General features: G+C 42.3%; 1 protein-coding gene and 1 long non-coding RNA gene across 8 annotated transcripts; both read right to left on the reverse strand.

Moving 5' to 3' along the window:
* Window positions 1-1,390: 1,390 nt before the first annotated feature.
* LOC115677674 (uncharacterized) lies at window positions 1,391-4,661 on the reverse strand. Of its 6 annotated transcripts, none has more exons than XR_008816058.1 (4): window positions 3,000-4,661; window positions 2,337-2,912; window positions 1,993-2,229; window positions 1,391-1,922 (listed from the first exon to the last, which is right to left on the reverse strand). It is a non-coding gene; the product is annotated as an uncharacterized LOC115677674 (long non-coding RNA). The 6 variants fall into 6 exon arrangements; XR_008816065.1 differs by having other exon boundaries at window positions 1,391-2,065; window positions 2,149-2,229; window positions 3,000-4,660; XR_004005293.2 differs by having other exon boundaries at window positions 1,391-2,229; window positions 2,337-2,907; window positions 3,000-4,660.
* Window positions 4,662-5,164: 503 nt separating this feature from the next.
* On the reverse strand, window positions 5,165-8,751 carry LOC115677669 (adenosylhomocysteinase-like). 2 transcript variants are annotated; one of them, XM_056309500.1, is made up of 4 exons: window positions 8,452-8,751; window positions 8,053-8,316; window positions 7,884-7,953; window positions 5,165-5,790 (listed from the first exon to the last, which is right to left on the reverse strand). In XM_056309500.1, the coding sequence occupies exons 1-4, from the start codon at window positions 8,749-8,751 to the stop codon at window positions 5,165-5,167; spliced, it is 1,260 nt and encodes a 419-aa protein (XP_056165475.1). The 2 variants fall into 2 exon arrangements, with proteins under 2 accessions (XP_056165475.1, XP_030456712.1); XM_030600852.2 differs by having other exon boundaries at window positions 8,053-8,751.
* Between the last annotated feature and the right edge of the window lie 6,062 nt (window positions 8,752-14,813).

Consider the following 14,813-nt stretch of genomic DNA (forward strand, 5'->3'; position numbering starts at 1 on the left):
CAAAAAATTGAGCTCGACCCCTAAGAATGGGTCTAGGATCGCACCCGAAAACTCGAACCGACTTGACTGGGCCGGTCCAGGTAATAGGGTGCATGTGGCAATGGTGAATGGATCTGTGTAAACCCTACCGACACTCGTTGAGCACCCAATATTTTTTCAAATTAATGGTGTATTTGTTTCGCATAAAACTTCATGACAAAGGAAAATGCGTTCTATGGAAATTATTTTTAAGGAAAATGGTTTCTGTTCATTCATTTGGTGGTAAGCTAAAAATATTGCAACTGAAAACATTTTCGGATGTTTGGATCTCATTTGGAATAATGGGTATTGAAAAATGTAAAGAAGTGAACGTTTGTCAAGAAACTTGACATGCTAAGGAGAATGATTTCCTCTATTTAGAAACGGAAATCCGTTTTTCTAATTTTAAGTGTGGGAGTTCTATTTGATTGTAAATGTTTTTGTGTTAACTAACCATTTTTAACGAACTAAACACGTGAAAGTTCGGAAAATTAATTTGTGAAAAACTCTTTCATCGACACAAACGCACCCTAGGTGCATTTTCTATTCTCATCGGAACAAAATAAAAAAAAAACATGAGGATGAGAAGGAAGAAGAGAGAATAACCAAATTAGGGAAAGAAATAAGGGAGAGAGAGAGGGTGTGGCTGGGAGGGACCACGCGGCGGAAGAACGGTCCATCTGGGCTGTAAACTAAACAGGCCCCCTCTGGCCTCTTCAAAATCTTCACCGGTAAAATTTGCCAAAATTGTTCAAAAAGTCATCAACCCCTTGTATTTTTTAAAATTGAATCCTAAACTTTTCAATTTTATCAATTAAGTCCTAAAATTTTTCACATTTTGCCAATTAAGTCTATTCAGTCAATTTTAACTGGAAATCATTGACGTGGATGCCGGTAGTGTCACGTAAGACAGCCGGCGCAGAGATATACTTAGGACCAACTTTCAGGAAAATGTTTTCTTGATTTTTCGACGTTCATTTCACGGAAAATATAATTATGAAAAACATTTTCCTTCAATGGAAAAAACACATTCAAAAGTGAGGAAAATGTTTTCCTCTCTTTCCATAACTTCCTTCACCTCATTTTCTTTCAAAAAACACATTTTTCTTTTTTCCTTTTAAAAAAATCGATTTTTTCTTTTTTCTTTTTTTTCCTTTTTTTTTCTTTGCTTCTTCGGTCGATTGCCGGCCACGGCAACGGCCGGCAACCAGCCACAGACGAGGCTCGAGCTCGCCAGATTTCGGCGAGGTCGAGCCTCACCAGCTTGTGGCCAGCAAGCTGGGCGAGGCTCGAGCCTCGCCATATCCAAGCATCATAGGTGTGGTCAGACGTGTTTTTTGCCCAGAATCACAGATGATACTACGCATGACACTAATACTAATCAACATAAGATTCACCTGTAATAAGATGACCGCCTGACAAGCACACTCGGCAAAGACTTTCTTTCCAAAAGGAGACAAATTCAAGTAAAAGAAAAACAAAAACTGGAATTCCAGGACTTCATCACAAGGTGGAATTTGAGATGTGAAGAGTTGCAGTTGTGAATGCGGAACGCTTGAATTGGCATTATCAATGTCAGTAGCTTCCATGCACTTCAGTTCCAAGATACATTCATCTCAGATTGAAAGCAAATTCACTCCAACGGCTCTCGTGTTCATTCTTTCTTGCTTGCCTGCTGAGTTGCCGACATAGGAATTGCAAATATCTTCTACTTCTTCCGAGACCTCTTGCAGGATCGTTTGGTCCACAACTCCAGGACACAATCAGGCAATGCCATCGTAGCATACTTGTGCAGCTTCAATTCATCTCGGAGTGATTCGCCGGTAGGTCTTGTCCCAAGCAAGAGTATTCCTTAGCTGTACACGTCTCTGCGACTAGATAGCTCGGCTCCCATGCCTTCCAATCTGATTAAACACAAGTACTATTGCCTCTGTATCACATTATCACTAGAAGAAAATTCATGAGGAATCGTACCTGGAGCTGCATATCATATGGTACCCTTGATATTGAGCGATTCGCATGATCTTTACCCAAACTTGACACCAGCCTTGCCAAACCAGAATCACTTACATGAGCAGTCATTTCATTATCAAGAAGAACATTTCATGGCTCCAGGTCACAGCGGATTACCAGTCACACAGTGGAAAAATTGTTTTCCCCCACAATGAAAAGTATCACTCTAAGCATTGACATGAACATTGAATGTATTGGCTGAAAAAATGAATATTGTGATTACATTTTTTTTTTCCTTACCAAAAAAAAAATGTAACAACAGGAATTTCACTATTGGAGGTAAATTTACAGAGAGGAACACGCACAGAAATAGAAAGTATAATCTCGGCATTTCTGGATAAAGGCTACTGAGATATGCAAGTAAGCAGTGTTACCAGACCTGCGAGTAGGAAATGAAGAAGACAAAAATCACTAAATGCCTAATACACAACATGTGAAGTTCTCTGTGCATGTGAGATTACTCTACAAAGATTTCCGTGCATGAGAGAACTAACTATCAGGTTCCATCTCTCCATGCAACTACCAACCATCCATAACAGAAGCAAGGAATGAGTCTCTAAGAAGATATTTTTCTAACATTCCGGTCCCTAGTCAGTTTAGAAAGGTTAAAAAAGAAAACTCTGAACATGCACCAAGGACTACTGACAGAAAAAGAAAGCACACCCAGAAACACCATTGGTTTTCTTGCTCAACTAAGGTCAACCTGCAAGTAGGGAATGAAGAAGACAGCAATTACTAAACGCCTGATACAGAATATGAAGAAAGTAAATTCGCAATAAAAATAAGAAATTGGTTTGACGAGCATCAATCTCCAACTTCTTCAATCGTCAAGAGAAACCAATATCGAGTTCGACTCCATGTTCGTAGTGGACAACTCTGCACTAAATTCACAATGAAAATCAGAACTAAAGTATCCATTGTAATATAGAATGGCGTAAACATTCTATAAAAATTTTTTTTCACCTAACTCAAAATTTGTGAGTTCTTCTAAGTCCTCAGTCGAAAGTGGAACTGGTGCAGATCGTAGCCAACCTTGAGCACATGTAAGAGCCTCCACCATACTTGCGGTCATGGAGCTACTAAACACGTCAAGCACACAACGTCCTATGCTAAATGCGGCCTCTGATGCTATAGTTGAGATAGGCACAGCCTCTAATGCTCTTGTCTGCACAAGGAATCCTTTTAAAGTGATCCCACACAACGAATCTTCTCCTTCTATTTGTGGCACTAAGATCCCTCATTGTAGACATCTTGCAATCCTTCTGTCTGTGACACTTGAAACCAGCAAATTATTATTACAATCAAATAAAATGTGCCAGACCAATTTTCCTCTACAATCAAATGAAAAAAGCACAATGTAATATGGAAGTTGTAGTCTTTTACAGCCTCTTGACAAATAACTAGAAAAGCTAGCCTAAGTGGCAGGATTCTTTGGCATGGAGTCCTGCCAAAGAATGTCATTAATAAGTAGAAAAGCACTATGAAGTATGTAAGCTGTAGTCCTGCAACTTTCAGGATAACAAAACCACAATAACAAGTGAGATTATAAAGTTACGACAAGCACATCTGTACATGCTGAACTATAACTCTGCACAACTTCTTGAAAACACAAAATGCAATTGACATCACAGAAGGGTTCTGTTCTCCAAATTGCTGCCCTATGTGATATGGCTTCAGCTACTTGGAGAGTACAAAGGCTCCAAAACTGCTCTACATGTGCGAGGAAATAAACACATAATCATGCGCCCATGAAGAATCCAACCTCTATATAAAATAACTCCAGTTAGTGCGCCTTGAAACAATTCAAGAACTAGCAAACGCCAAGTACAAACACATTTCCCTGGGCAGGAAAATCGAAATTTTATACACATCGACTCAACTCAAGCATCTGCACAACACGATTCCACCCTATGCATGTACCCCCAAACTTGTCGTGCAAAAATCCAAACCCTGCAATTCATCAACATCTTAGAAATGACTCAAACAAGCTCAGAAGGAGAACAACGAACGCATGATGCCCAATTGGAAAGTTTATACATAAGACGAAATACTTTTCTCAGCTCTAGTTTCCCTGGAAGACGCAGATAACCTAACACAGCTGAAGAGATCATGAAGCACCCTCAAAAGTTCTTAAAACTCTCAATCCTCCCGTACCCAACATTCAACTTGGAGAACAAAGCAAAATAGCGATTAAAAGCAGCTGCCAAAAACCACCCGAAATTTGTCCGGTCAACAATCAAATAAGGAAGTTCCCAAAGCAAAGAAGCTAAGGAGATTATATACATCACTCTCCTCACATAATGCAGAAACCTTATATCTCTTGAGTGTTGCCACCAAGAGAAGGGGTTCTCTCACACCACGCCCCTGTTCATAATTTCACGCACCTTTCCTCCGCCAATCGAATATTGCATGGAACACAACTAATGAACACTCTGAGCATTTCGATGTCTACACAATCCTCCAACTTAGGCACACGAAAGGCAGCACCATCCATCTGACGTGGCAAATTTAAACGCTCAAACAGGTAAAAAATCGAATTCGATGGAGTCGTTGAAGACGCTTTGAACTTTTATCTCTGAGCCTGCTTGATGCTCAACAGACGAAAATCACGAAAAAAAGGAAGAGTAAATCAGAGATCGAACCTCGAAGACACCAAGACGCTGGGAGGGAGACCTGATCCGAATCTCGGGTTGGGTTTTTTTGGCGTGTTTCGGAACCGAATCGTCCACAATGTCCGATTTTTCTCTTGTTATCCGAACCGGAAGGAGACCTGATCCGAATCTAGGGTTGGGTTTTGTTCGGGCGGGTTCAGGTTCTTTTTTTTATTTAATTAATATTCCACTATTAATGGTCGTCGCCCTTCAGCTTTGAGAATCATTGAGGCCGAGGGGAGTTTAATTTAACTTTACTTCATTTTCTATTTGTAGCTGGGGAAACCTTCAGTCATAAGAGTAGGAACGGTCATACATGCATCTCTGATCACACATTATATACATTTTTATTCTACAGGCCTTCTTCCAAACTCCAAGTCATACATGCATTCTCTTATTATACATTATATATATTTTTATTCTACAGGCCTTCTTCCAAACTTCATCCACGGCCCACCTTTAAACCCTGAACGGGGACACTTTCAGTCGGCATGCTCCTTGCTAAGCTCGGTGAGCTTAGCGCCCAGCTTGCCGAGGTGAAGACTGGCCACCTTCTCGTCCAGATGCTTGGGCAAGACGTAGACCTTCTTCTCATACTTGCCGGTGTGCCTTTCCATCCACAGCTCGAGCTGCGCGATCGCGTGGTTCGTGAAGGAGCAGGACGTCGCCAAGTTGGGGTGGCTGGCGGCGCGACCCAAGTTCACGAGGCGTCCCTCCGCCAACACGATGACGCCCGACTCGGTGTCGGGGAAGACCCACCTGTCCGTTTGGGGGTTGGTGGTGAAGCGCTTCACGCCCGGGAAGTTCTCCAGGCCCGGCATGTCGATCGCGTTATTGAAGCGACCGATGTTGCAGACGATGGCGTTGTTCTTCATCTTCCTTATGTGGTCGACCGTGATGATGTCTCTGTTGCCGGTGGCGGTGACAAAGATGTCAGCCTCGGAGACAACATCCTCGAGGGTTAGGACCTGGATACCTTCCATGAGAGCTTGGAGAGCACAGATGGGATCGATCTCGGTCAAAATGACACGAGCACCAGCCTGCTTAAGAGCAGCAGCGCGGTCCTTGCCCACGTCTCCATATCCACAGACCACGGCAACTTTTCCTGTAATATTCGGGTATTTGCGAAAAAAAAATAAAAAAAATATATATATATCAAAAAGTCAGAAAGTCAAAAGTTGCTACAGTAACACTCTGATTTTCTCATTTAAGCCGAGAGCTGGCTCGGCCGAGACAGAGAAAAAGGAGAAGAAAGAAAAAGAGAGAAAGGGAAAGGAAATGAAGAAGAAGAAAAAGGAAAGGCTCACGTCATCGGAGCCTCGCCAGCTCGGATCAACTTTGTATTTTAACTTTCGGTAAGCACTCGCGCCCCTCGTTCGTTTGATCGGAGAAGTTTTCCGATTTAGGGTTTAAATTCGGAATTTTGGGAAATTCAAGCGGCGAAGTCTGATTTTTGAGTCGTTCAGCTGCGTATTTTTATAGAATTGGTAGTTTACAGTATTGCGGAGCCGTGGGATTTTACGGAACCTGATTTGGACTTACGGTTTGCTGGATATGAATTTTTGAAGTTGAGTACGCGCAGTAAACAGTGCGCGAACAGTGGTTTTTAGGCCGATTTTCGTCGGTTTTCGGCTCGATTTTGGGGCTACCAAGTTGGGGTTCCTGTAGTGCTCTGAATAAGCTTTCTCTTGACTATAAGTTCGCTTAGAACGGAGTTTAGTGGAGAAAGTTATGGCGCAATTAAGTTTCGCGCTCAAATTCCGCATCGTGGACGAATTTGGATAATCGCTTTGGACGAATGATTTGGGGGCGTCTTTTAGTCGTTATATTAGCGTCTAAGCTTAGTTGAGCCGAATCGTAGTTGAAGTATCATTTTACTCGGTTTTGATACCGTTTTTCGGCTTATTGTTAGGTATTCGAGTGCGTCGGCTCGAGAAACCGCTATAGGTTAGTTTTCAGCTTTTCAAGGTGAGTGGTACTATCTCTTCTTTGGTTTTATAAAAATCATATCTCGAAAGAATTATGATTCGATATAAATATATATGTTGAACTTAAAAGAGCATTTTGCTGCATAAATTGGGATCGAGCATTTACTACTTTTTAGTATTTGAGAATGATTTGGGAATCGTTTTTGGAAATGTATTATGAAAGGATACATTTGTATATTGTGTTATGAACTAGTTTATGAAATGAGTTCGGAAATTATTCAAGAAATGCTCTACGATATGTATTTCTGGCGGATGAGCCGTATTGTGAGAAAGTTATTTGTTTGGTTTGTGAAATGTATTATGGATTGGAATTCTGATATTGGATGATGATTGTTTGATGCTCAATATGACTGTGAACCCATTGAGGGGTTTTGGGGTATGCATACCGGGTTTAGGATATCCTTCTGGGCCGAGCCACCGGCTTTGTAGGTGGAGACCTTGCCAAGGGGGGAATCTTGGTAGCCTTGTCACAAGGCTTTGTGTCGTGACCATAGTTAGATATTGAGCAATAGATTGGTCGATGGAATGGACCATTGACGTTTGATATGATATGAGATTCATCAATGGAATAGACCATTGATGTGTGATTTGAGATTAGTCAATGGAATGGACCATTGACGTGGTTTGTATAGAGATTGATCAATGGACTTGACCATTGATAGTTTGAATTGTGATGGTGGATTTAAATGTGTATTTGTGACTTGTACAAAGTTTTGATGAAATGAAATAACTCTTATGTGATTCTATATGTATTTTAAACCTTGGGTTTGACTTCTGAAGTTCTGGTATTGCTTTGTACACATGCATAGTGATTGCTCGATCTACTTAGAAGAGATGTACTATTCACTGAGCTGTGGTTGCTCATCCCTCTCTTTCCCAATCTTTTCAGGTTCCTCGGCTAGCGGCCGTTAGTACGAGAGCGCTATTGCGGGGACGTTTGGGAGTTAGATTTTTGGGTATGATTTTTTGGAGTTGTTTGTAAGGTTGTTGATAGTTCGTCGGGTTGGCTGAGTTCTTGATGTACATGTTCTTTTGGTGGATTATAGAAACTCTGATGACGTAACCAACCCGTTGGTTTATCTGATATATATGTGGTTTGAGATATATATGTTGATAACAGGTTGTTGGTTATTGTCGTGGCTGCGTCCTTCGTGTGGAAAGATGGTCGTGTCATCCCCCTTTTCTAGTTGTTTTTGGGGTGTGACATTTCCAGCGATCTCGACGTCGGTTGCCATCATTAGACCGTCAGGCCCAGAGGGGCGGCAACCGCACAAGTTTTGAAACTGTTTCATGCAAGAGCACTGTTCCAAGAAAGAAATAAATGGAGCTACTTACAATCTACTCAGCCATATAACTGGAGCGATCAGATTCGTTATTAGTACCTTGCTCTGGGTGATAGAGTCGTTGACATTAATTGCAGGGAATAAGAGAGTCCCATTGGCCTGCATCCGGTACAACCTCTCGACAGCAGTGGTGGTCGCCTCGGAGACTCCGACGAGTCTCTCCTTCATCTTGTGATACCTCTTCGGATCGGTCTTCATCCCGTCCCTGATTATGGTCAGCACTATCTGGAACTCGGCCTTGTCCGTGGACGGTGGGTCGGGGAGCCTCCCGGTGTTCCGGTAGGCCTCCTCCGCCTTGACGCCCTCGTGGATAAGGAGGGTGGCGTCGCCCCCGTCATCGACGATGAGGTCAGGGCCGCCGCCAAGTCCCCAGTCGAGGGCCCGCTTGATGCACCACCAGTACTCCTGGGGGGTCTCGCCCTTCCAGGCGAAGACAGCAGCAGAGTCGCGGGCGATGGCGGCCGCAGCATGGTCCTGGGTGGAGAAGATGTTGCCCGAACACCAGCGGACCTCGGCGCCGAGGGTAGTGAGGGTCTCGATGAGGACGGCGGTCTGGATGGTCATGTGGAGGGAGCCGGTGATTCTCGCGCCCTTGAGGGGCTGCGAGGGGCCGAACACGGAGCGGCAGGACATGAGGGCGGGCATTTGGTCCTCCGCGAGCTCGATCTCGAGGCGGCCAAAGTCGGCCTGCAACATGTCCTTGACCTTGTACTCGTGGCCGCTGGCCGTTCTCTCCATTTGAAAAGCCGTTCTTTTTTCCGTCTTCGGGTGTTTGGACAGGGATTTGAAACACACTTATGGGGGAGAGAGAGCGAGAGAGAGCGAAGGGCAGTTAAATACTTGAGCCCTAGTGGTTTTTTGAACCCTTTTTGGACCTCCTATTCCACATCAAGGAACAGTGTGGGTGTAAAGATCCTAATCCACGTTAAGGAACGTCCCAGTTGTTTTTTGAACCCTTTTTGGACCTCCTATTCCACATCAAGGAACCTGAAACCATAAAGTTTATATTCCCCGTCGTCAAGGAACCTGATTTTTGAACCCTTTTTGGACCTCCTATTCCACATCAAGGAACAGTGTGGATGTAAAGATCCTAATCCACATTAAGGAACGTCCCAGTTGCTTTTCGAACCCTTTTTGGACCTCCTATTCGCCGTCAAGGAACCCGAAACCATAAAGTTCATATTCCACATCAAGGAACCTGACATCAAGAACCCGAAACCATAAAGTTCATATTCCACGTCAAGGAACCAGTTCATATTCCACATCAAGGAACCTGACATCAAGAACCCGAAACCATAAAGTTCATATTCCACGTCAAGGAACCTTGATGTGGAATAGGAGGAACAGTGTGGGTCCAAAAAGGGTTCAAAAAACTAGGGCTGTCAAAAAAATCTGGCCAGCCCGAAAATTTAGGGCTTATTCGGGACGGACCTCCTCTGGGTCGGGAATAGTTTTAAATTTTGAATATTATCCCTATTTAGGGCCGGGTCGGTCCGGACCGGGCTTTTTTAACAACCAGCTCGTGAGTTAAAAAACCCTAGCGCAGCACATTCTCCTCCTCCTCTTCTCCTCCCTCTTCTTCTTCGCTTCGCATCTTCTCTTCCTCACCAGACCATCGCCGCCTCTCTCTCTCTCTCTCTCTCTCTCTCTCTCTCTCTCTCTCTCTCACCATGGCGGAGTAGGCCGAGTCGGTGGAGGACCGGTGCGGCTTTATGGCCAGGGCGTCAGCGGGAGTTGCTGCTCATCGAACTGGTGTGGCTCGAATTCAAGGTCTCGACGCTGCTGAGTTCACCGTCCGAGTCGCGCGATGCTCGATCATCCTCTTAAGGAAAGGGAAAGCTCCTGATGGGCTCTCGCGGGACTCCGGTTCTCTCTCTCTCTCTACTACCAGAAGAAGAATAAGAGACCCGCAATTCAAAAGCCGGTGGAAGATGGTCAGATTAGCCGACGAACTCGGCACGGCAACACTCGTCTGATTCTGCTTCGGAACTTCAGGCGCCGTCTGTGCTGGCGTTTCCACGTTTGCTGCGCTCTGCGTCGCGTCCTTCACTTCGCCTCGCTTCGGCGCTTGAGGGGCAGCCGAACTCGGCGAACTCTAAGTAGCGTTTCGCGCGGGCGGTGAAGCTACGCTCACGGAGGAAGCATTCACGGTCTGATTCGGCTTAAAAATTGGATCTTTATCAGAATTCACCGGGACTTGAGTACTGTTCCGCTCTTCCGGAGGTCAATGAGGAGCCGTGGCATTCGATCCGGTCCGGACATTATCCGAAGAGGAAGGAGGAAGGGACGACGACGCAGCACTGTCGTTGCTGTTGGGTCCAGACATTATCCGAGTTCCTCCTGCTCCTCCCCCCACCTGCAAACCCAAAACCCGTCCCGACCCGACTCGGACCGACCCGGATTTTCGCTTATGATTCTATGGGTTTTCGGTCGGACCAGGTCAGAGAAAGCGCCCCTTGTGATTTGAATCGGATCGGGTATCATAGAAATCTGACCCAATCCATTGACACCCATTCAAAAAAAAACCACTGGCAGTCAACAAAGCACGTCAAGGAACTCAAGGTGTAGTGAAAGTTGATGGAGACTTTTTTGGCTGGGTTCAACAGTATGAGTTGGAGAGTTTTTTGTGGAGAGTTTTTCCCATCAGTTGAGCCAGCTCCTCTTGAAGTGAAAGGTGATGGGTGAAATTGCACCGTCATTTTCAATCACTAACGGCACCGTTCTACGAGCATTGCTCGATACTTTATTAAGAGAGAAATGGACGGTCAGAATTTAGTGTTGGATGTTGGTACATACGGTGAAAAAGGGAGAAGATGGTTGGCGTAGAAGGCGGACGCTGGAACTGGAGCACGCAGAAACTGTCGGCCGTGTAGAACAATCAAGCCCTAACTTTGATAGATGGGCTGGGTTTGCAGGCCCGGCCAGCATGAAAGGATTTTTTCTTTTTGGTCGAAGCATGAAAGGAATTTGAAAGCCTTTCTTCTGTGTGCATGGCCGAAGACGCAATCATCCTAATAAAATGCCATTATTAGGTGAAAGTTTGAGAGTAAAATATCCATTTTGAATTTTGTTTTATGTAAATTTGCAAGTTAAATGTGAAATAATAACTTAGCACTATATTCATCAAAATGGATCATAAACCCATTTTCTTAACCCATACTTGATGGGCTGGGTTGGTACATAAAGCAGTTATATTCAGTAAATAAGTCATAAATGAGTTTAGAATGATAAAGTTCGAAATAATATGGATGTTAAATAAGTTCACAATCTAACTCACTTATATGACTCTCTTGCCTTCACTTAATCTCACACTCGCTCACTCCATGCTCTCACCTCAATTTGGATATGAATTTTCCTAGATTTGGTTAAATATAGAAGTGTTTTATGAATATGGGTTGAGTCGGGTATGTGTTGGGTATGAATTGGGTCGGGTATGAGTTACTAGATTTGTATTGAATGAAAATATGTCAAAACGAGTTAAATGGGTCAATTTGCGTTAGAAGATTTTCAATCCGACCCACCCGTTTGATGGGTCTACCTAGCACTAATAGCTTATGATGTTGTGTTGTTTTCGAAACCGGTTAAACAATAGTCATTGGCTAGTCCCAAGACATCTCCTGACTGATATACTAGAAATTTCACCAGAGCAAGGCCCAGCGTAGTGGGAGATCTGGGTCCATGAATGAGTGCAATATGAGAAACCTCTTCCTATCTCACCGAGATTTTGTTTTTGGTCCAAATCTCGTCGAGATTTTTTTTTTTGGTCCAAATCTCGTCGAGATTGAATGCTGTCTTCTTCACTAATTCTTCATACTTGTTAAGCTAACCCCGTACATAAGCATCTCTCTCTCTCTCTCTCTCTCTCTCTCTCTGTTCAATGGGATAATCATGGCACACGACAGATACAGCAAGTGAAGGGTCGAGCCTGCCGGCTGTCGATCAAAGCCGCTAGGGTTTGGAGAAGAAGCCGAAGGCCGTCTCTCCCAAGAACCAGATTCTAAGCATTGAGCAAATGCTTCGCAAGGGAAAAAAAAAAAGAAAGGAAAGAGAACCATATTGCCGTGAATTACGAAAATCATGCTTTTAGTTTCCCAATGTATATTAATGTTGGCTTCACTTATATCTTCACTTTGGTCTCCGTTTATTAAATGGTTGATATCACGAAAAATCTCAAACTGGTACACCTGTAACAAATTTACCCCCCGTTAGTTTCAGGTAAATTTTACCATCAAATTATTGAATTGAATGACACGTGACAGTTAACGGGTGTACAAATTTGGGATTTTACCCTCCGTTTATCATGGGTGTACTAGTTTGTATTTTTTTTGTGGTATTAATTCAATTTAACGGAAACTAATGGAGGGTAAATTTGTCACAAATGTACCAGCTTGAGCTTTTTGATTATCAAAAAATATTTCGGGGTAAATTTGTCACAGTTGTACCGATTTGGGATTTTTGGTGGTCAAAAAATTAGTTTGGGGTAAATTTGTCATAAGTGTACCAGTTTGAGATTTTTCGTGATATTAACCATTTATTAAACTTGAAGTGTGCCATTGTTGTTCTATGCACTTTGAAAGAGAAGTCATTTTGATTACTGTACTCTGAAATGTGGGGATAATCATAAAAAAAGTCATAAACCTATTGTATGAATGTTAATTCAATCTTAAACTATGAATGTCAATTCAATCTTAAACTAACTTAGTCTTAAATCTATTGACAATTTGCCAATTTATTTCTTCCAGACAATTTTGACCGTAAATCGCTATGTGAACGCTAGTAGTTTTACATGGCATGACACGCATTGACGTGCACAATTTTTGCAATTTAAAAAAAAATTATGAAATTTTTCCCTTTTCTTTTCTTTTTTTTTTAATTGGGACAGCGACCCTTGCTAGCCATGGCATGGCCAAGGGCCGCAATGCCCTCACCGGCCATAATGAGGGCTCGTGGCCCCTCACCCAAATCTAGGCTAGGCGAGGGCTTGGGCTCAGGCGGCAATGCCCTTGCTAGATTTGGCCGTGGTTGTGCCATCCAGATCTGGTGAGGGCGTTGTGGCCCTCACCTAGATCTGGCGAGGGCTACAGTGCTCTCGCTTGGAGTCGGTAACCTCCCCCAACCACCGCTGAGGTCGCAAATCGGCGGAGGGGAACAAAAAAGAAAATGGAAAATGGAAAGAAAAGAAAAGGAAAAATATAAATTAAAAATTATCCACGTCAGTATTAACTGTGCAAACATAAAACAACCGCCATCCATGTTAGCTATTTTCGGCCAAAATTGGTTGAAATGATTATATTGGCAAATTGTCAAAAGGTTTATGACTAAATTAGCCAAATTGAAAGATTTATGATTGAATTGGCATCCGTACAATAGGTTTACAAAATTTTTGGTAATTTTCCAGTGAAATGTGATCATCATTTTTCACTCATGATGAATCGATTACATAAACTTGACCGAATGATTAATGATGTCAAAATGCATATTTCATCACTAAATCGTTAAAATGAATTTCAATCTTAAGTAAAGGACTGAAAGTAGGCTTTTCCATCTCTTCTCTATGGTAATTTAATAATTTGCGATATCGGGCTTCTTTTCGATTTTCCTTACATGGGAAAAAAATCGATTATCAGTTCTTGAGCTTTTTTAGAAAATATTTTCCATGAAGTCATTATCAAAGAAAATAAAAAAATTTCTGGTATTTGGCTGAAATCTGAAAATGAACTAGAAAATATTTTCCAATGTTTGGTATATAAAATCTGATTTGATTTTACTTCGTGCATTCATTTTAATAATTTTATTTTTTTTAAATCGATTTTTAAAATTATTTTTTATTTTATTTTCCTTTTTTCTTTTTATTTTTCCTTTATTTTTGGCCGGTGGCTAGCCACGGTGATAGTCGGTGACCGACCACAGGTGAGGACAAGCTCGCCGGATCACCCAGATTTGGGTGAGGATCATTGGCCCTCGCATTGGTCTGAGAGAGGGTCGTTGGCCCTTGCCTCGGTGATACTTTCGACCGTTGATGAGCTTGAGCTTCGCTAGCCTCCGGCGAGCTTGTCCTCACCTGTGGCCGGTCACTGGCCGTCACGGTGGCCAGCCACCGGCCAAAAATAAAGGAAAAATAAAAAAGAAAAAAGAAAAATAAAATAAAAATAATTAAAAAATCGATTTTAAAAAGATAAAAAATATTAAAATTATTAAAATGAATGCACGAAGTAAAATCAAATCAGATTTTATATACCAAACATTGGAAAATATTTTCTAGTTCATTTTCAGGTTTCAGCCAAATACCGAATTTTTTTTTATTTTCTTGGATAATGACTTCATGGAAAATATTTTCTAGAAATGTTGCATTTTTCGTGAAAAAAACAAAACCTCAATTTAAAAAAAATTATAAAAATTGTTCACTAGCTTTGTATTGTATGAAAATGTTTTAGTAGTATAATTTTTTAAAAAAGTCATAAGAAACAAGTTTTCATAGATTTGGTTAAATATATATATATATATATATATATATATATATATATATATATATATATACATATTTTATGTGTTGGGTACAGGTCGGGATATTTACATTACAACTAAATGGGTCATATAAAGGGTTAATGGGTCAATTTGGGTTGTACCATTTATGACTAGATCCAAACTCGACCCGATTCACCCGTTTAACAAGTCTAGTTCGTGTCCATGAGAATGGATGTTTTCTCGTTTGGGGTCGTCCTACTTGAGCTGGTCTTGGGAGAGAGGCGATGGACGAGGAGGGGAGAGTGACATGGGCCGGCAAGGTCTAGGCCTTTGGG

The sequence above is a fragment of the Syzygium oleosum genome, unplaced genomic scaffold (genome assembly GCF_021117445.2).
Source record: "Syzygium oleosum isolate NSW1041296 unplaced genomic scaffold, Sole_v2.1 Sole_v2.01, whole genome shotgun sequence".
Classification (NCBI taxonomy): Eukaryota; Viridiplantae; Streptophyta; class Magnoliopsida; order Myrtales; family Myrtaceae; genus Syzygium; species Syzygium oleosum.